The following is a 21,051-nucleotide window of genomic DNA, read 5'->3' as shown; positions in this document are numbered from 1 at the left end:
TTGAGATTTATCATCCTTAACAATTACATGCCCACTGTGGTCTGGCTGGTCAGGCTCTCCTTCCTGCTAAATGGAACCTTTCAGAGCCCTCAAAGCAAGTGGGAGAATAAAATTCCCATGAATACAAGGTAAGAAATAATGGTAGCTGCCATTTACTGGGCACTTATACTGTGCATATTCAATTTCTGTGCAATTGCTAATGCTTACAACACACTTTGTTCCCATAGCAACTTCTGGCTTCCCCTTACCAGGGCCCCATTGTCTATCTGCTCTGCGTCTACTAAATGTGGGCTATTTCTGTCTCCAGGACTGAAAGATAAATTCCACCAAGGCCTGGACCAATCGCATCTTCTTTTCCTTTTGAACCCCACCCACATCATGCCATTTGTTCACTTACCAACTACATAGATACGGTCCCGGAAACTCACTGCATTGATGCATTTAGCCTCTACTGGCATGGCCGACTTTAAATTCCATTTATTGGTTGAAGGATCATAACACTGAGTCTTGTCCGTCGCCAGTTTCCCGTTGGGCCCTCCCCCAATCACATAAAGCTTCTTCTTATGACTGGTAGCTGCGAAGGAACTGACGTGGATAAGGAGGGGCGCAGCCTGCAGGGGCACAGGGGCACCAGGAGAAGCTCTCAGTCACACTGCCCAGATTGTTGCAGTGGTTCACAGGACACAGGCCAGGAGTCAGGGAACACAAGGCCGGGCATCCTTAGCCTAAAATCACAAGGCCTGTGGGCTTGACTCCCTTGAGATACAGAGAAGATCAAAGCATACATTTCCCACCCTCCCTCCTGGGTCTGGTTTCTAGTCTATTTCTCCCAGAGTCCAGCTCTCAGGGGAGGTGGGGTGTAGACAGCAATAAGTGTATACGAGATGAAACCAGTCAATGTTGGAGGAGATTGCTTTCTCAAAAATGTATATTCATATTTATTCATGTGCTCCTTCATTCAAAAAATATTTACTGAGTGCCTACTATGTCCCAGGCATTGTCCTTAGCACTTATAGTTAGGAAGAATTGCTGGTATAAGGGTTCCAGGTGTTATCTATAGGCAGATCTCCAGAGCTGGTTCATTTTGCATAATTGAAACTTTATGCCCATTGATGAACAAAGCTTTGCCTTTTCTTGTGTATGATATGTACCTGAGATTGTATTGCTAAAGTCTTATATGAAGACATACACATGGTTCATCGTTATAGGCACATGAATAAGGGCTGACTCTTAAATACTACCAAATGACTCTGGGTTTCAACAGTGTAGTCAAGGGATCCCTGTGTGCCCCGTGTGGAGAAGTCAAGGGCAGATGGTGTCCTAGGAGACAGAGATTCTAGACCAAGACATGCAGACCAAGATAGGATCAAGCCTGTACTCCACATCTGAGGTACTGGCCAGGATAGGACAGGTACCCACACAGAGTTCCCCCACCGGGAAGAAAGTCATTTCTGTGACCTGACCAGAAATGCTGAATCGATGGTACCACCAAAAATATTCTCAGTGGGAGGAGAAAGATCAGAAAGCCATATACCTATGTTGGCAGATAGCTTATTTTTTTTTTAAGTTTTGAAGCAACCATACAGAGTCACTCATAGAAATGATCTATACCTCTGACCAGCAGTTGTGGAACGGGTCGTAGGTCTCCACGTTGTTGATTCTCTGCAAGCCGTCGAAACCTCCGAGCACATAGACCTTGCCCCCCAGCACCACCATCTTGTGTCTCCAGCGGCCTATGTTCAAATACTCAATTTGAATCCATTTGTTTATTGAAGAATTATATTTCCAAACATCGTGCTGTGTTTCTTTACCACCTGAAAGACATATACAGCATTTAAGAAACCACCGGATGTATAACAAGTACAGCTTCTCCCACAATTTCCCACAAGCCTGTAAGTGTTGCCTCCCCAAACCAACACCAACCCCCACTCCACCCCGCCAGGCAAAAAAATTCATGAAGATGTGTGTGGTGTGGTTGGGGAGACAGAGCCAACACAGGGAAACAGGGAGACACAGTGTAAGGCTGTCATGTGTCACCTCTGTGCTGCGAGAGTTCGGAGAAGAGGCTACATGAGCTAAGTCTAGAGAAGGTTCAGGGAAGTGGTACCCAGGTCTGCCTAGGCGAGTGGGCGCCAGCAGGAGCCTGCACTCAGTGTCTGTATGGCCGAAGAGCAAGAGGTCAGGCAGGACAGGTGAGGTTGGACGATTGTGGGTGGGAATAGTAGGGCCTTATGTGCTCAGTCACTCAGTCATATCTGACTCTTTGCGACCCCATGGACTGCAGCCCACCAGGCTCCTCTGTCCATGGGATTCTCCAGGCAAGCGTCCTAGAGTGGGTTACCATTTCCTACTCCAGGGGACTTCCCAACCCAAGGAGCTAACCCATGTCTCTTGCATCTCCAGCATCGCAAATGGATTCTTTACCACTGAGCCACCTGGAAAGCCCGGTACGGCCTTGACCAGCATCAAAATAGAAAGCAGCTGAAGTTCTATGTTTGCTTATTTATTAATATTTAAACAAATGCAAGCCTGGAGAAATCACCACAAAATCTTAGAAAATTCTTTGGTTCATATCTCTGATCTATATAAAAACATAAGTGAGGTTTGTCCTACTTTGAAATTATCTCTGTTGGAACTGAATGAGATGCTCACAATAGAGTGATGAGCTGGTAAAAAAAAATTTCAAAACAACTCAATAAACAGAAAATACAGATTTCAGTTAGGGAGAGAGACCAAGACAAAGGAGAACTGACTTTTTTGGTGACTTTAATAAAATATTTTAATGACTTTGTATTTCCTTTTCCCCATCAGCACAGAGTACTGCTAATAATACTTAAAAGATGTAGTTTTCAGACTTTCAACTGTGCACTAGTGTGGAATTGAGTATCACTGGTGGCGCTCTGTGTCATGAGTGTTTCTCAAGGGTGGAGCCCCGAGGTGGGATTCCTAGGTCAGGGGCGTGCCCACCTTAATTTTCATAGGTGCTGCCAAAGAGCCTTTAAAGCTGTCCTGGTTGACCTTTCCTCATACCCCACCCACAGCAGATATCAGGAGGGTTTTTTTGGTTGGTTTGTTTGCTTTACATCCTGATAGAGAAAAATGATGTAATAGTTTGGTTTTTCCCTGCTACTAGGGAGATTGAGCTTCTTCCTCTTCTGTGAGTTTTTTGTTCATATATTTTAACCATTCTTGGGGAGTGGGATTGTGCACCTTTTAGAGTTCTCTATTCAAAACACTGTGATAGTGATCCCATTCAGGTAGTATCCAAAATTATAAAATACTATACACTTTCAAAGAAATGTATGCAAACATTATTAAAAGGAGGAGAAAACCTACAATTTTTACTTCAGGATGTAAAAGAAGATCTGATTAACTGGGCAGGCATATCGTGTTACACAGATGAGAAGACAAGTTATTGCAAAGATGTCAGTCCTCCCCAAGTTAACCTCTATGTTGGGTGTCTTCAGGGCTTTTCATGGATTTCAGCACGTGAAGTGACCATTCTAAACTTCATTTGGAAGAGTAGATTTGGGAACATTTCTAAGAAACATTTGAAAAAGAAGGAGTGAGAGAGCTTTCCCTGGCAAATATCAAAATAAATAAATATCAAAATACCAAAAAGCTATGATAATACAAATAATGTGCTACCAGCGTAAGATGAGACAAACTGATCAATTAAAAGCAAGGTACAGAAACAGACTAAAAGATATAGAGATTATGAAAAATAGCTATTTGTTTAGAGAAAAATTAAGTTAGATCCCTATTTCACATTACACTTAAAATTGAAGTGTAAATGCTATAGAAATAACTGGAGAATATATGATAGAAGATGTTAAAGATCTTGGGGGTGGTGAGGGGCTTTCTAAGCATGACAAGAAACCTAGAATCATATAGAAAAGAAAGTTACTATTTAAAATATAAAAAGTTAAAAGACAATCACTATCTGAGAGAAAGTATTTACAATACAAATAGCTTCCCTGGTGGCTCAGACGACAAAGAATCTGCCTGCAATGCAGGAGACCCAGGTTTGATTGATCCCTGGGTTGGGAAGATCCCCTGGAGAAGGGAATGGCAAACCACTCCAGTATTCTTGAAATCCCATAGACAGAGGAGCCTTGTGGGCCACAGACCATGGAGTTGCAAAGAGTCAGACACGGCTGAGTGATTAACACAATAAGAACTCCAAAAATTAATAAGAAAGAGACAACCAACCAATAGAAGAACAAAGGATAGGACCAGCTCATTTTTTAAAAATATACATTTAATTAATAAATAGATGAAAATATATTCAATCTCACTAACTTAGAGTGTAAATTTAAACATTCAAGTCCATTAAAATGTAATTGATAATAAAAAATGTTAACAAGGATGTAGAAAATTGGCACTGTCACTCATTGGTTGAACTGTAAATTGGTACAAACTTTCTGGAAGACAATTTAAAAATATCTACAAAAATTCTAAATTTACACATCTTATGACCACTTCCAGGAATCTTTCCATATAGCAGCACAAGTTCATAAATATATATATGAAAATGTCTGTTGTGGCCTTTTTTTCAGGGGGGAAATAGACATTGAAAAAAATTATGGTTCATTCATTCAACAGACAGCCCTGAAACTGGTAAAAGAGCAACATTAACAATCCTCACAGTGATGATAATGATGAGTAATACTATTGAGCTCTCACCCTGTGCTTGCGATTGTGCTGTACTTTATGTGTATTATACACTCAACACATACAGTAGATCATGTAATGATGTCTAGAATAGATCATTAATTGAGTACAAGTTTCTGTTGATTTAGTATAACAAGCATGCTTTTGTGTATTGCTTGTATCATTTTTTAAAAGACAACAACAAATTGAAGACAGAGAAAAGAAAAGTTGTAGAATAAAATAACATGTATTGTATATGTGGCAAAGACTGACCATGACTACCAGACCTGTCTTTTCCTCCTGAGCACATAGCTAAACTACATTTCCCAGCCCCACATCATGGAGGTGCAGGGAGGGCATGTGGCTGGTTCTTGCCAATAGAATGTGAGCAGAACTGATGCCTCGTGTCCAGGCTGAGGCTGTTGTGAGCAGGTGTGCCTTCTCAACTTGTTCAGTTCCTTTCTCTTCCCAAAATGCATCAAGCTTTAATTTCAGGTCACTTGTGGAAACAGCTGCATCATGAGATGGAAGGAGCCTAGGTCCCTGAAGAACCGAGTGGAGCAGGTGCTCTTCCTCACCCCCACGCACTACTGTGGTAATTCACTGAGATTTAGAATTTGTTGCCGCAGCTAGCATTACTTACTTACTCTAAGACAATACAAAACCATTTTTGTAAAAAAAAAAAAAAAGTAAAAATGTAGGATTGTAATGGAGCAGAGAAACTGCCATGTTTTACTTTATACTCCTTGTATTGCTTAAATCTTCTAAAACAATTTAAAATATTTCTATAAGATAAAAGAAAGCTGAAATCTAATCTATGGTATTAATGTATTCAAGGAAGAACTGACCTGCCCTTTATTCTGAAGGAGGCCAGCTCTGCGAATAAGCTCTTCCCTAAACAACTTTAGACTAGAGAAAACCTCCAAAAAAGGGATTGGGATGTTTGTCTCTTCCATTGGCACCTCAAGAAGAGCTAGGTGGCTTTTGATGTCATGGGAGAGCATGAGACTGAGACAACATGGATTGGAATGTGTGACTTTGGGTAAGTTCTATACTTTCTGAGCCTGTTTTCTCCATTTGTAACCTGGAGATTAAAATCACCTACCATATGGAGTTGAAGTGAGAAGCAAATAATTAAATGCTACCGAAGTGTAATTTTATTTACTGTGCTGTAAAGATGGTAAAGACAGTGTTACCCAATAATTGTTATTGAACAGTTACTATGTGTCCAGACACAGTGCTAGGAATTGAAAATACAGTATTGACTTATGGAATTCAAGGACTAATGGGGAACAAGCATAGAGTAATTACAAATAATTAAACAAACAACTTAGAAGTAAGAAATGAAAAAGTATTGAGTGCTATTGGAGCATCTAAAGGCAAGATCTATTAAACTTGGGGGAGGGGTCAGATTTTTATTCATTACTGAATAAATTACTGAATATTCATTACTGTATTACCAATGCTCAGTGAACTTTGCCTACAGCAGACACCAGATAAACTCTAGCAATACTTCCTTCTTCCTTTTCCAGAAAGTACAGGACCTGTCTGCCTGTTCCCCCAGTTCTTAGGACAATACTGCTCAAGGATTAGGGTTAGTTAATAATAATCCCCTCTCCACGATAAGACCATCTGAGTGCCCGGTTTCTACATTCTGACCCAGGCAGTGCTAGATCAGTGCCATCCACACTAATTCTTCTAGGATGGTTGCCTGGCTCTCACTCAGGGAAGCACGTAGTGCCTTGGGAACTGGCTTTGGTATCACATAACTTCTGCTTACCTGAGATGTAGACCTCATTTTTTAATGTCACGCATGCAAACTCCACCCACTTCTTATTCTCACTGTCCAGCTCGTGCTCTGTCATGGGGAGCTTGGCCACCTCCAGGCGGCTGCGCCTCAGGGGATCCAGGCAGGTTACCTCCGCCACAAACCGTTCATCCTTCGTGCAGCCACCGATGATCATGAATACCTCAGACTGGAACTCATGCATCCTGGGCTTGGTGCGCTCCGAAATGATCTGGAAAACCAGTGGGAGTACAAAAAGGCAGAATGGTACAGTGGTTCAGAGCTCAGGTTATAGAACCAGGGTGAAAGAACCCAATTCCTAACTCTGCTACGGTATGACCATGTGACTTCACCTCCTTGAGTATCACCTTCTGTATAATGGAGATTTTAGTGGTAACAACCTCATAGTTTTGTCAGGAAGATTAAATGGGCTAATATACTTAGTGTGCTTGGCCTCGGGCCTGATGGATAATAAGTACTCAGTAAAGGTTATCGGTTGTAGATTTTACTACTTTTTAAGAAATTCAGATCTGTTTACAATCAAGTGCACTTCCTGCGTCTTCTCTCTTGCTTGGTTGGAAGCACTGAATCCTAGAATTTAATTTCTGGCCACCTTCCACTGCCCCTTGGTTTCAATTTCTTGATGATATCCCAGACTTTGCTCACTACCAGGCCTCTTTAGAGGACTGGAAGAGAAGTCCTGACTGGGCATATAAGAGCATCCAGAGACTTAGGAGAAAAGAACCAAAAGGGAACAGAATGTATCCAGGGAGGTCGGGGGACTGGGTCCCAACATCAAGCATATGACCCTTCAGAGCCTTGAACAAGTGAAGAAATTCATGCCACAGATATTTGAACCCAGCTGAAGGAGCAGAGGTTTGGGGGTCAGATACACCAGCGTTCCTTCCTGCTTTCACCACCTATGGCCGTGTGACCTTGGAGAAGAGACGCAGTCTCTGTAAGGGCCTGTGATCACACCTCGGCCACCAGGCTGTTGTGGGCATGTATGAGGTTGTAATGTAGAGGGCTGAGTCGAGCATCTGGCACACGCAGGGCCCTAGAAAGCTAGTCAAAGGGGACAGCGGGAGTGGTGGGAGATGTCATGTTGATGTTAGGAATGAAAAGGGAGAGGTGCCCTCCTCCTGGTCCAGCCAACCCTGGGCTTGATGGGGGAGGTTCTACAGGTGTAGGACCTTGATGGGAGGGAGAGAGGCGGCACCCATTTCCCACGTGACCAAAGCAGCTTCTTTTTCCTACAAAGTTAAACTGACCTAATACAGATCATGGAACTTCAGTCCTGCCTACAGATGGTGACACACAGGTCACAGTAGCAAAGACTGAAGCCCACAGATGGTGAATCCAATCAATAGTCACATGCAATCAGGCCAGCCAACATCCAGCACCTACTTCCCAGAAGAGACTTTATTTTTCTGTGCCAATCAGATCATATCAGTCGTTCAGTCGTGTCCGACTCTTTGTGACCCCATCAATTGCAGCACACCAGGCCTCCCTGTCCATCACCAACTCCCGGAGTGCACTCAGAGTCACGTCCATCGAGTCAGTGATGCCATCCAGCCATCTCATCCTCTGTCGTCCCCTTCTCTTCCCGCCCTCAATCCCTCCCAGCATGAGTCTTTTCCAACGAGTCAACTCTTCACATCAGGTGGCCAAAGTACTGGAGTTTCAGCTTTAGCATCAGTCCTTCCAAAGAAATCCCAGGGCTGATCTCCTTCAGAATGGACTGGTTGGATCTCCTTGCAGTCCAAGGGACTCTCAAGAGTCTTCTCCAACACCACAGTTCAAAAGCATCAATTCTTCGGTGCTCAGCCTTCTTCACAGTCCAACTCTCACATCCATACATGACCACAGGAAAAACCATAGCCTTGACTAGACGAACCTTTGTTGGCAAAGTAATGTCTCTGCTTTTGAATATGCTATCTAGGTTGGTCATAACTTTCCTTCCAAGGAGTAAGCGTCTTTAATTTCATGGCTGCAGTCACCATACAATAAATTTTGATCCTCAGTTCTTGAGGCTGAACCGTGGCCATTAAGTGTGTAGCAGGGCTCTCTTCTGTGGGTCAGCAGAAGGGAGTATGACTATGTGTGGCAGGACAATCCTGGGCTGAGCCTGCAGCACTTTCGGTGGAAAGGCCAGCTGGGATGAGGGTGGGGGGTGGTCCTGAGAACTTGGAGGCACTATGAGAATACCAAGCTAGTAGGAGAGGATTGAACCATGCATTGGCACCCAAGACAAATCTGTCCCATCTGAGATTTCTCCCTCCAGCCTCTAAACCATCCTTCCGGGTACAACCTCCAGCACCAATCTGTCCTCTTTCAGGGAGGATTTGGGGATTATAGAGCGATGCTTAGAGGACAGCACTAGCCTCCAGAATTGGTTTCCTGTGACTCACTCTGGTTCAAAGAAGCAGGCCCCAGCTTCCCCTCTTTAACCACCTCATGCACAGTGCCTGCTCTGCCACATCAACAGCCTGCTGACTAGCTGGGGACCACACTAGCTGGGATCTTACTCCTGACCCAGGCTGGCACCCTAGTCCTGCATCCTGGCCTGTGGAAGACGGTGTTCCCACTGACTGAATCCTGCACTGCTGCCTGCTGTCAGGATCTCCCCATATCTGTCCTTATTTCCCACACCACTTCCCAGCCACTCACCCCGCAAGCTTTTTACATCATTGTCACTGTCACTTTGCTCTTTTCCCCGGGAAGCTATTCTAGCCTTTCCACAGATGCTCCCACCGTCCTGAATTTCCCTGTCACAGCACTTTTCACCCTCATCTAATTTATTCTAATGTCCCTCATGGCTGCAACAGCCCTTTTCTTCAACAGATCTCAGCACCAAGAACAATATCTGGAGCTTGTGGGCTTCCATAAATGATGGATGGATGAATGAATGAAAGAATGGGCAAGCTAGTTGACCCAGCACCTGATAAAGATATTATTTTTCCCAGTCTAGATCATTGTGGTAACCAACTTCCACAAGGGCTCCCAGCAATCCCCACCTCCTGGAATTAACATCCTATGTTGTTCCCTCCACATTGCTCCCGGGTTGGTCTCTATGCCAATAGAATACATTAGTGACAGTATACTACTTCTGAAATTAGGTTATGAAGGCACAAGGATTCCATCTTGATTGCTGTCTTTCTTGGGTCATTTGCTCTGAAGGAAGCCAGCTGCTATGGAGGGGCCAACCGTCAGCAAGGAAGTAACACCTGTCAACAATCTTGTGGAGGAGCTTGGAAGTGGATACTCCAGCCGGCTCTGAGCTTTGAGATGACTAACTGCAGCCCCAGCCAGTAGCTTGACTGCAACTTCAGAACAGCCCCTAAGCCAGAACCACCCAGCTAAATCACTCCCAGATCCCTGACAATTATGAGATAATAAATGTTTGTTGTTTTAAACTGCCTTTTGGGATAATTTGTTGCATAGCAATAGATAATATAATCATCCAGTTCATGGATCAGGCTGGGTATTGAGACCTGCCTTCCCTAGTGGCCCAGAAGGTAACCGGAGTCAAATCCCTGGGCCAGGAAGATCCCCTGGAGAAGGAAATGGCAACCCACTCCAGTATTCTTGCCTGGAAAATTCCATGGACAGAGGAGCCTGCTGGGCTACATGGAGTCACAAAAGAGACATGACTGTATGATTGAACACACACGTAAGGTCAGCTATACTTTACAAAATATTAACCTCAAAGGCATGACAAATGCCAATCAGACATCAGAGATGTGCGAGTTTGCAGATACAGGGAAATGTTTGCCAGTGAATCACACACAACAATCAGGTCTACCCAGTTTATTTTCATATTGTTAGAAAGAGCAAAGAGTTGCACCTTACTGAGTACTCTTTGTCCATAGAGCCCATATGAGAGGACTGAACAGAAGTCACCAAACTACTTGGATAAAGCTCACAGGGGTGAGCTGCTGACACTCTGTCCTCAGAAGTAAGCCCTCCTGACAGCACACATATCAGAGCAGCATTTGTTATAGATCAAGTTGGCCCCTGGAAACTTTGGAGGCAATGAAATGAAGGGGCAACTTTCTCTGCCCTAAAAGACCTCTCCCAATGAAGGTACCAGCTACTACTTCTAGATCGAATGTAAATTGACATTTGCCTTTAGGTTCTAACATTTGACTCTGTCACCACCACCGTGGGCTTAAAAGGAGGAACAAGGTTAAGTCTGGGAAAGGAGGGTTAGGAGGAGAATGATGTTCACAGCGTATCCTCCAGACTTCCACTCTAGTCATCAGGAATAAAGCCAGGCTCATGCAAGCAGTGAGAAGACTGAGAATTTTGGAAATCAACTAGCAATGAGACCCAACTCAGAGATCACAATGGTTGGTTGGCTCAGTTACCTAGAATAGAATGAGAATAAGAAAGTACCCCAAGCACTTGGGGCAATAAGACAGAAAAAAATTAGGACTGAATGGAAAGAGAGATTTTAGCCTCAGAGAAAGAAAATGCTTAATGCTTGATTGTGCCATAAAGGAACTGAGTGAGAATAGGAACAGTCTTTATTTCTAGGACACTTATCATGTGTCAGACACTGTGCTAACACATTTCATTCATTATCTTATTTAAGTCTCAAAACAATTCCATCAGCTGGTAGGTATTATCTTCCCCATGTTACAAAGGGGAAGAAAGCTGAGCACTGAAGAATTGATGCTTTTGAACTGTGGTGTTGGAGAAGACTCTTGAGAGTCCCTTGGACTGCAAGGAGATCAGTCCTGGGTGTTCATTGGAAGGACTGATGTTGAAGCTGAAACTCCAATACTTTGGCCACCTGATGCAAAGAGCTGACTCATTTGAAAAGACACTGATTCTGGGAAAGATTGAGGGTAGGAGGAGAAGGGGATGACAGAGGATGAGATGGTTGGATGACATCACCGACTCAATGGACATGAGTTTGGGTAGGCTCTGGGAGTTGGTGATGGGCAGGGAGGGCTGGCATGCTGCAGTTCATGGGGTCACAAAGAGTCGGACATGACTGAGTGACTGAACTGAACTGAACTGAACTGATGTTACAAGGACTGAGCTTTAGGGCAGCTGAGTTGCTTTCCCAAGGTCACACTGTAGGTAAATTGTGCAATCAAAATTAAAGTCCAGATTCACCCGACTAGAAGTACAAGTTTCTGACACTGGGGACTTTTCTAGTTATCAGTATTCTCTCTGGTCCTAAATCCAAAGCCTATAATCCCACTCCCCACTCCTCCATCACAAATACAAAAGGCAGAACAGTTTTAGCAGCAGCAATTTTGCAGAAGACATAGTAGGGACAATTTATATAAGAAGAAACCCTTTACAGCTGCCTCTTAGGGAGTTCGGAAATGGGAAGCAGAAACAAAAACAGCGGGAATGTTGGCAGTTGATCAAGACTCTATGCTTTAAATGCTGAACTGAGAGCAGTTGCAGAGATTGATCTTGTCTTCAGGAATATAAGGGCTTTCCCATTGCTGAGCCACCTGCCAGTGACCCACATTTCAACATAGGATCCTTGTGGTGGTCTGGTTCTCCATCAGTCTATTCATCACCCTTCATTTGCTTAGTGTCCTATCTTCTCTAAAAGAGAAGATACGGGAGTTTATTAAGGCAGAGACTGTTTTGTGGTGTTTGGGGCCATGTCTGGCATATAGTTGGTATTCATGATTTATTTGTGAAGAATGAAAGTATAGCATATTAAAATATATAGGGTGCTGCTGAAGTTGAACTTAGGGGGGAAATTATAGCACTAATGACAATATTAGAAGAAAAAAAAGAAAGATCTCAAAATAATGATCTTCAATTCCTCCCTAATAAACTGGAAAAAGAAAAGAAAATTCAATCTGAAGTAAGCAGATGAAAGAAAATAATTAATATAGAAGTAAGGGGAATAGAAAGTGTAAAGACAATAGAGAAAGTCAAATAAAACCAGAAGTCGGTTCTTTGAGAAAATCAATAAAATTGATAAAACTCTAACCAGACTGATCAGAAAAAAAAAAGGAGACACAAATTACCAGTATCTGGAATGAGAAATATGACATCACTGCAGATTCTATAGATATTAAAGAGGATAATAAGTGGACAACTTTATGCCAATAAATTCAGCAATGGAAAATTCTTTGAGAAATACAAACTCCCAAGGATAATTCTAGAAGAAATAGAATTATAGATATAGATATTAAAGAAATATAATTTGAAGTTTTAAGTTTAAAACCTTCTCTCTCACACACACACAAATTCCTTCTGGTTCTGATAGCATCACTGATAAATTCTACCAAATATTTAAGAATGTGCTTGCAAAGTGAATAAGTGACAATGGATCTGAAGACAACACAGAACTAGAAAAGTACACACAGAAAAGAAGGGGCTCCCAAGGGGCTCTGAAAGACAATTCCTAAACTCTCTTGGCTAATATTCTACCAATGGCGTAATGAAGAAGGCTTGGTAGCCAACCTCAGAACTGCTGTATAGTGGTATACATGTGTGGTATACATGGGTTGTATAGTGGTGTATATGTGTGGTATACATGGGTTGTAGAGTGGTATACATGTGTGGTATACATGAGTTGTATAGTGGTGTACATGTGTGGTATACATGGGTTGTATAGTGGTGTACATGTGTGGTATACATGGGTTGAATAGTGGTATATATGTGTGGTATACATGGGTTGTATAGTGGTGTACATGTGTGGTATACATGGGTTGTATAGTGGTATATATGTGTGGTATACATGGGTTGAATAGTGGTATACATGTGTGGTATACATGGGTTGTATAGTGGTGTACATGTGAGGCTGTTCATGCGTACAAACTTGACAAGCTGTCCTTCTGTCATTACTTCTTGATTGTTTTGTTCCTCTCCACTAAGCTTCTTCTAATTTTTATAAAATTCTGAATATAACATTCTTCAGGAATTGTTAAGCAGAACCAGGTAGATACAAATGATACTTTTACTTACCATCTTGGTACCCATTTATTCATTCAAAAAACATTAAGCACTCCTTTGCTATATATATCAAGGGCTCTCTTAAGGTTTGCATGAATAGTCCAATAAGACATATTTCCTACCATAACAAGTACCCTGTCTTGAGATATTTATAGATGAGGAATTCAATGGTTAACAGGCAATGGTTGGTGCTATGACAGAGCAATGCCATGACGCTTTAAGAATGACAGGGGCCTCTGGAGAAGGTGATGCTTAAACTGAGTTTTGAAGCTGGAACAGAAGTTAACTAGATGAAGCAGAGGAAAAAGTCGTTTAAGCAGCATTAGCCTGCATTCTCCAGGACTCTTGCCTGGAGAATCCCAGGGACGGGGGAGCCTGGTGGGCTGCCGTCTATGGGGTTGCACAGAGTCGGACACGACTGAAGCGACTTAGCAGCAGCAGCAGCAGCCTGCATTAGCCTGAAGGCTGAAAAAGCATGTCCACCTTGGGGAATTACAAGCGGTGCACTAGGACCAAGAGGAGAGCAGGAGAGAGAGAATACAACCAGAGCAGTGAGCAGGAGGCTGGGCTCTGAGAGTTTAGGCACAAGTGTGGGCTTTATCCTGAGGGTGGTGGGGAGCCAGTGAAGAGACTAAGCCCAGGAGAAAATGATTAGGCTTGAGTTTTAGATCAGCAGGAAGGCCAGATGAGGGGCAGGAAGTTGAGTTTTGAGAAATTTTCAGTTCAGGAAGGAAATAATAAGAGTCTGAACCTAGGTAATGTCAGAGGAGATCTAATGTTTCCCCCAGAATGGGCAAAGTGGGAAAACAGCAGCCCTGTGGAATGGTGACTGGACTGGACAACTGGACAGGGCATCCTTCCTGCATATGTGTGGCTCCCAACCAGACTCCTGCCCTTACACTACTGAAAGAAGGATGTGCCAGGCATGGTGCTAGGTGATTTCCAGATCTCACCTAATCCTCTCAGTAGCTGTCTACCCTGTAGTATCATCCCCATTTTACAGATCAGAAACCCGAAGCTTCTGGACTGCCTGACTCAAACTATAAACTTAATAGCATCTTCTTCTTCATGCCCTAAGGATTTGTGAGCCAGTCTCACCTGTATCTCTGGGAGGTCTGCTAATCCCTTTACTCTGCTGGTTATCTATAGCATCTCTCATCACCAACTTACCTCATTGCCAGAAAGGTGGTACATTCTGGCTTCCTGGAGCAGTGGGAAGACCTCCGGGCACTGCCTGATGAGAGGATCAGCTTCCACCATCTCCACAAAGTACCACGGGTCCAGAAGCGGCAAGCGCACATTCTCCAGGATGTAGGGGAGCAAACAGAGGCGTTCTGACTGCTTGTGCCTGACCCAGCTCATCACAGTTTCAAACACCTGAGCCTCCTCTGTCACATAAAGGTCGTCACTCTTCAAAATGTGGTACAGAGTGTCCACAGGAAGTTCCAGGAACTCCTCAGAGTTCAGGATCTGCACAAAGTTCTGGATGATGTAACTCTGAACCTGCTTCTTTAGACTGTCCAAGGAATGTGTGTCTGCCAGCCTCAGGATTCCAACACAGTTTTCTGGGTTCAAGGCTTCTGTGAGGAAGCTGGCACAGGCATCCACCATCCGCAGGAACTAAGAGAACAGAAGGGTAGCACATCAGGCCAGAAAATGACCAGTCCACAAAGAGGTTGATCAGCGAGTTGTATGTAATAGCAAAAATTTAGAAAGAACCCAAGTGACCCAAATAGGGGACTAGCTAAATAAATGAAAAAAAGGTCATATTTTCAACAGCTCTAGCATCATTAAGAAAGCGTGCTGTATCCAGCACAGCCAAAAATAAATAAAATTTTAAAAATTAAAATAAAGACACGGAGTGTACTTGGAACCAGAGAGATCCTGATGGGTCTAAAAAAAAAGAAAAAGAAGAGAAAACATGTCGTAGAAAAATATTAAATGACATGAAAAACATCCATAATGTATTGAGTTGAAAAATCCATTCACTGAATCTTGATCAAATGTCCAGATTTACTCAGCGACTTACAGGAAGCACAGGTGAAAGAGGAACATGTTCAATGATGCCATGGGAATACAATCAGCAAAACCCAGACTGTGGGAAACTCTACAGAACAACCAGTTCAGTTTCTTCAACAAATACATCCGAAGGGGAAAGAGAGAAGTGAGAGGGGGTGGGCAGGGAGAGAGAGCTGAAGCATGAAAAGAGATTTAAAAGATACATCAACCTACAAGAAAGTATAGCACTTATTTGGAACACTAATTTAAACAAAATAATTTTAAAAGTCAGAAAAATATTTACAATGACCAACATTTGGTGATATAAAGCAACTATTACTTTTTAAATTTATATATTTATTTTAATTTGAGGATAATTACTTTACAATATTCTGATGGTTTTTGCCATACATCAGTGTGAATTGGCCATAGGTATACGTGTCCCCTCCATCCTGACCACCCCCCACCTCCCTTCCCACCCTATCCCTCTATGTTGTCAACAGAGCACCAGCTTTGAGTGCCCTATAAAGCAACTATTATTAATTTTAAATATGGCAATAGTGTTATGGTTATGTTTAAAGAAGTTCTGGGGGCTATACACTGAAATATTTTCAGGTGAAATGAGAAGGCATTTCACAAAAGCATATGTGTATTATGATACTATTTTATTTTTATAAAAAAAAAAAAATTTTGGTCATTGCAACAATAATCCTCCCACAGAAACAAGTCCCATAGGAATGAATGAAATATACTGTATAAACTATATAAGGCACCACACTTTGTAATGATGCTATGAGATTTTTTTCTTATTTTGTTTATTTATATACTTTTTCAGTTCAGTTCAGTTCAGCTGCTCAGGCGTGTCCGACTCTTTGCGACCCCATGAATTGCAGCACGCCAGGCCTCCCTGTCCATCACCAACTCCTGGAGTTCACTCAAACTCACATCCATCAGTCGGTGATGCCATCCAGCCATCTCATCCTCTGTCGTCCCCTTCTCCTCCTGCCCTCAATCCCTCCCAGCATCAGAGTCTTTTCCAATGAGTCAACTCTTCGCATGAGGTGGTCAAACTACTGAAGTTTCAGTACTGGAGTTTCAGCTTTAGCATCATTCCTTCCAAAGAACACCCAGGACTGATCTCCTTTAGAATGTACTGGTTGGATCTCCTTGCAGTTCAAGGGACTCTCAAGAGTCTTCTCCAGCACCACAGTTCAAAAGCATCAACTCTTTGGTGCTCAGCTTTCTTCACAGTCCAGCTCTCACATCCATACATGACTACTGGAAAAACCATAGCCTTGACTAGACGGACCTTTGTTGGCAAAGTAATGTCTCTGCTTTTGAATATGCTATCTAGGTTGGTCATAACTTTCCTTCCAAGGAGTAAGCGTCTTTTAATTTCATGGCTGCAGTCACCATCTGCAGTGATTTTGGAGCCCCAAAAAATAAAGTCTGACACTGTTTCCACTCTTTCTATATCTATTTCCCATGAAGTGATGGGACCAGATGCCATGATCTTAGTTTTCTGAATGTTGAGCTTTAAGCCAACTTTTTCACTCTCCTCTCTCATTTTCATCAAGAGGCTTTTGAGTTCCTCTTCACTTTCTGCCATAAGGGTGGTGTCATCTGCATATCTGAGGTTACTGATATTTCTCCTGGCAATCTTGATTCCAGCTTGTGCTTCATCCAGCCCAGCATTTGTCATGATGTACTCTGCATATAAGTTAAATAAGCAGGGTGACAATATACAACCTCGATGTACTCCTTTTCCTATTTGGAACCAATCTGTTGTTCCATGTCCAGTTCTAACTGTTGCTTCCTGACCTGCATATAGGTTTCTCAAGAGGCAGGTCAAATCCTCTAAAATGAATAAGTAACACTTTTGTGATGAAAAATTAATTTTAAAATTAATTGGTTTCCATGTCTTATTTTTAAATTATCATCCTCTTCATAAGAATGTGAGTCTTATATATGTATACAGCACCTTACAGTGACAAAGTCCTTTTGTGTCTACTATATTATTTAATAGTCGTTTTACAAATGGAGGGGCTCAGATGCACCGGTCCATTCTATTTGCTGCTCTCTGGAGCTTAGCTTTGAAGGAGTCAAGTTCTCAGTGTTATTGGTTTGATCAATAGAGGAAAGATGGAAAGAAGGAGACTGAGGGGACAGGGCCCGGAAGGGAGGGTTGCTCTAAAGACAGGGCCTAGTCAGAGTACAGGGAGTGGGGGTGCAGCCTGCAGACAAGAAACTCTAATGATGGAAGCTGGGGATGACAGGGTTTGGGCCTGAAGGGAGGGGGCAGGACAGGTCTTAGGGTGGACCACACTGACTTAGGGTTTGTTCTTCATTTCAGAACATTCTAGGAGGTACAGGTTCCTGATGGAGGGGATCAATCCCAATGGCAAAATATTAATTTTCCCTGTCACATTACACTTTTCAATTGTCCGTTTAGAAATCATTGACCTGAGGGTAAATGCCCTGAGGAGAAAGCCTAAACTCTGCCTCGGACCACCCGGTCTGCTGGCCCCCACCGCCTGTAGAGCTGCTCCTCGCATGAGCAACTGTGGAAACAGTTGAGACAGAACTCTAACACCTGTTTAGTTGTTTGCAGATTTTCGGTTCAAAGAGTAAAAATATACAACCGAGACCAAGCCTCGCTGAGCCCTCAGAAGCTGTAACCAGGGCTCTGTGTGGCTCTGCCCACAGAGACCTCTGAGGGGGCTGAAAGGGAACTCACTGAAATGGCAGGCTCTGGACCAAAGCGGCAGGTACACCTTGCCAGCATTTGCCTGAGAGAAAGGTGGTATGAAAATCAAATCGATTTTCTAAATAAGTAGACTATCTCTGGGAGGCCACCTCAGAACCCAGTAACAGTGGTCGCCTCTGGGGAAGGGAACTGGGGGCCTGCATCAGGGTGGAGACGGAGAATTACTTTTCACTTTTGCCTTTCTGTATCCCCTCCAGTTTCGTGTCTTGTGGAGGAATTATCTATTTATTCTATCTACGCTCACAAATAGAGAAAACACTAGAAGGAAATACATCAAAATGCGAATGGTGGTTATCTCAACTACGTTTTGCAGATAAAGTTATTAATTTGTTTTTTAGATTTTGCTGTAGAGATCAAGTTTTCTGCACTGAGCAGGAAGTTGCTTTCAAAATCAGAAAAAATAAAATAAATATTTTCTTGTGATTTTCAAGTATACAACGAGAAAATAAAATGTAAAAATAAATAAATAACACATACTATGTGCCAGTCCTTTCCATGAACCAGCTCATTTAATACATAGTAGTACAACACTACCAAGTAGAGATTTGTTATTATATCACTGCTGTTTTATAAATGAGGAAACAGTTTCAGAAAAGTGAAGTAATTTCTTCAGAGACTTAAAATGAGAGGTAGAGCTAAAAGTTGAAAGTCTTATCTTGTTCCAAAAATATATGTTTTTACATTATTTCAAGTCACCTCCAGTCAAATAGTGTGTGCAGAGGACAAGGGCTTGTGTGCAGATGCCAAGGGCTATTTGTACACTGCACTGGAGAACTCAGATGGTCTGATCTGTCCAGATCCAGGAAGGCCCAGCTGACAAGATGCCAATACTTACCCCAGCATGATGACCACCGATGAGCAAAGAAGGGAACCAGGAAAGAGCATAAAATCAAGTACCAAAGTTCACATGTGTGAGAAACAGTGGCCCACACGTGTCTCTCCCCACTCAGAAACCGTTCATCCACCTGTTCTTCTCCCTAATATGTATTGAGCATCTGTTAGATCATAGGCCCTCAGCTGGGGGTACCAAGGGGAGCAGAAAGAAATACAGTGCCCAGGCTCTTTGGAAAAGGCAGACAGTGGGGGAGGCAGGCAGGAATCAAATAATCATGCAGACTGTGTACAATTACTGCTGGGATAAACACTGTGTAACAGAGTTCAGTGATGCCACTGCCTAGACTGAGGAAGTCGACCCTTACCCCTCAAGCCGTGCCTATACACCAGCACTGGGACTCTCCCTGATGGAGTCACACCTGTCTACTTACCTTCTGAAAACAGCCCTAAGCTTACCTGTCAGCACTATCACAGTAGCTTCCTATGCTCACACCATTTTGTCAGCCAGGACCACCTTTGTCCCTCATCTCTACCTGCTAAAATCCTCCTCCCATCACCCAAGCAAGTTTGACTCTGCAGCCCCACTTTTAAAGAAACGATTCAAGAGAGTTCATCCCATCTACAGCTGAGAAGTCCCCTTTTACGTTTCCTCAAAAAGGAGGAAGAAGGGGGCGCCACAGCCACCACTTCATCTACACAGGCTGCTTTCTTCATTCAGAGTTGTTCAATCTGGGACCAGTGGATGCTCTTGCGAGTTTTTGAACCCCTACATTGTGTGGAAAATTTGTTTGCACCCATGGAATTTTTCTGGGAATTGTGTTTGCAGGAGACACTGAGTTGCTCTCTGGTATCCATCCACTTGAGGACAAAACCAATACAAGAGGGACGGCCAACCTGAAGGACCAGAAAGAAACAGAGCCAAGGTCTTCATCAGACTGTGCTTGGAGCCTTTCCTGCCTCTGGACATTTTTTATTCTGGGTCAATACTAGGTTAAAACAAAAGGAGGGAGACAGAAGAGAAGGGAAAGGGAAAGAAGTGGAGAAATCCTATCTATTCATGAAGTTCTTTCTCAAAAGCCATTTCCTCCTTCATGTCTTCTCCAGCTGCCCCACATGGAATCAATTCCTCCCTCCTCTGGGCTCTACTAACCAACTCACTGCCCCTCTAGTAGAACAATGATTACATTTCTGTTTTGTACTATGGTCCAGTATCTCAAGGGCAGGTACTAGGTCATACTTGTGTTTTTATTTCCAGCAGCACTTAGCACAAACTCTGGCAAAAGAAGAGAAAGAAGGGAAGAAGAGAAAGAGGAAAAAAATATTTTTCAGGTACTTAGTATGTACCACGATCTGTGCTAGATAATTTCTCATGCATTATTTTGTTTAATGAATAAATTTTCTTTTTTTAATGAATACATTTAAAGTAGATATTGGTATTACCATTGGTGCAGAGGTTGGAAGAGAGAATTCAAAGAGTCAGGTGTGTTGCCCAAGGTCACACAGTTGGTAGGTGGTAGAAATGATGCTGGAGAGCACCTGGCTAATTCTCCTCACTGAGCATCACCTTGCCTTTGTAACTGTTGTATTGTTAAGCTGACAAATTCCAGGAGAGTCCAAAGAGGACTTGTAAGGACAAGGGTGAATGGAGGGTCTCCAAGTTGCCTACATTCCCCCCAGAATGTGCTTCAATAAACACTTCTGGAAACTCTGGAAAATTCTTAAAGAGATGAGAATACCAGATCACCAGAGAAATCTGTATGCAGGTCAAGAAGCAACAGTTAGAACTGGACATGGAACAATAGACTGGTTCCAAATTGGGAAAGGAGTACGTCAAGGCTGTATATTGTCACCCTGCTTATTTAACTTATATGCAGAGTACATCATGAGAAACGTTGGGCTGGATGAAGCACAAGATGGAATCAAGATTGCCAGGAGAAATATCAATAACTTCAGATATGCAGATGACACCACCCTTATGGCAGAAAGCGAAGAAGAACTAAAGAGCCTCTTGATGACAGTGAGAGAGGAGAGTGAAAAAGTTGGCCTAAAACTCAACATTCAGAAAACTAAGATC

The 21,051-nt window shown here is 42.8% G+C and overlaps 1 protein-coding gene across 1 annotated transcript in view; it reads right to left on the bottom strand.

Moving 5' to 3' along the window:
• Positions 1–21,051, bottom strand: part of KLHL6 (kelch like family member 6) — a 56,962-nt gene that overhangs the window by 4,808 nt on the left and 31,103 nt on the right. The window contains exons 3-6 of the mRNA XM_006075322.4: positions 14,549–14,998; positions 6,434–6,671; positions 1,612–1,814; positions 398–611 (exon numbers count right to left, since the gene is read on the bottom strand). Of these exons, the coding sequence (XP_006075384.1) occupies positions 398–611; positions 1,612–1,814; positions 6,434–6,671; positions 14,549–14,998 (1,105 nt within the window). The remainder of the gene's footprint in view (positions 1–397; positions 612–1,611; positions 1,815–6,433; positions 6,672–14,548; positions 14,999–21,051) is intronic.

This window comes from Bubalus bubalis, chromosome 1 (assembly GCF_019923935.1).
Source record: "Bubalus bubalis isolate 160015118507 breed Murrah chromosome 1, NDDB_SH_1, whole genome shotgun sequence".
In the NCBI taxonomy this organism is placed as follows: Eukaryota; Metazoa; Chordata; class Mammalia; order Artiodactyla; family Bovidae; genus Bubalus; species Bubalus bubalis.
Note: the sequence above shows the minus strand (reverse complement) of the source record. Positions and strands in the feature narration are given on the sequence as shown.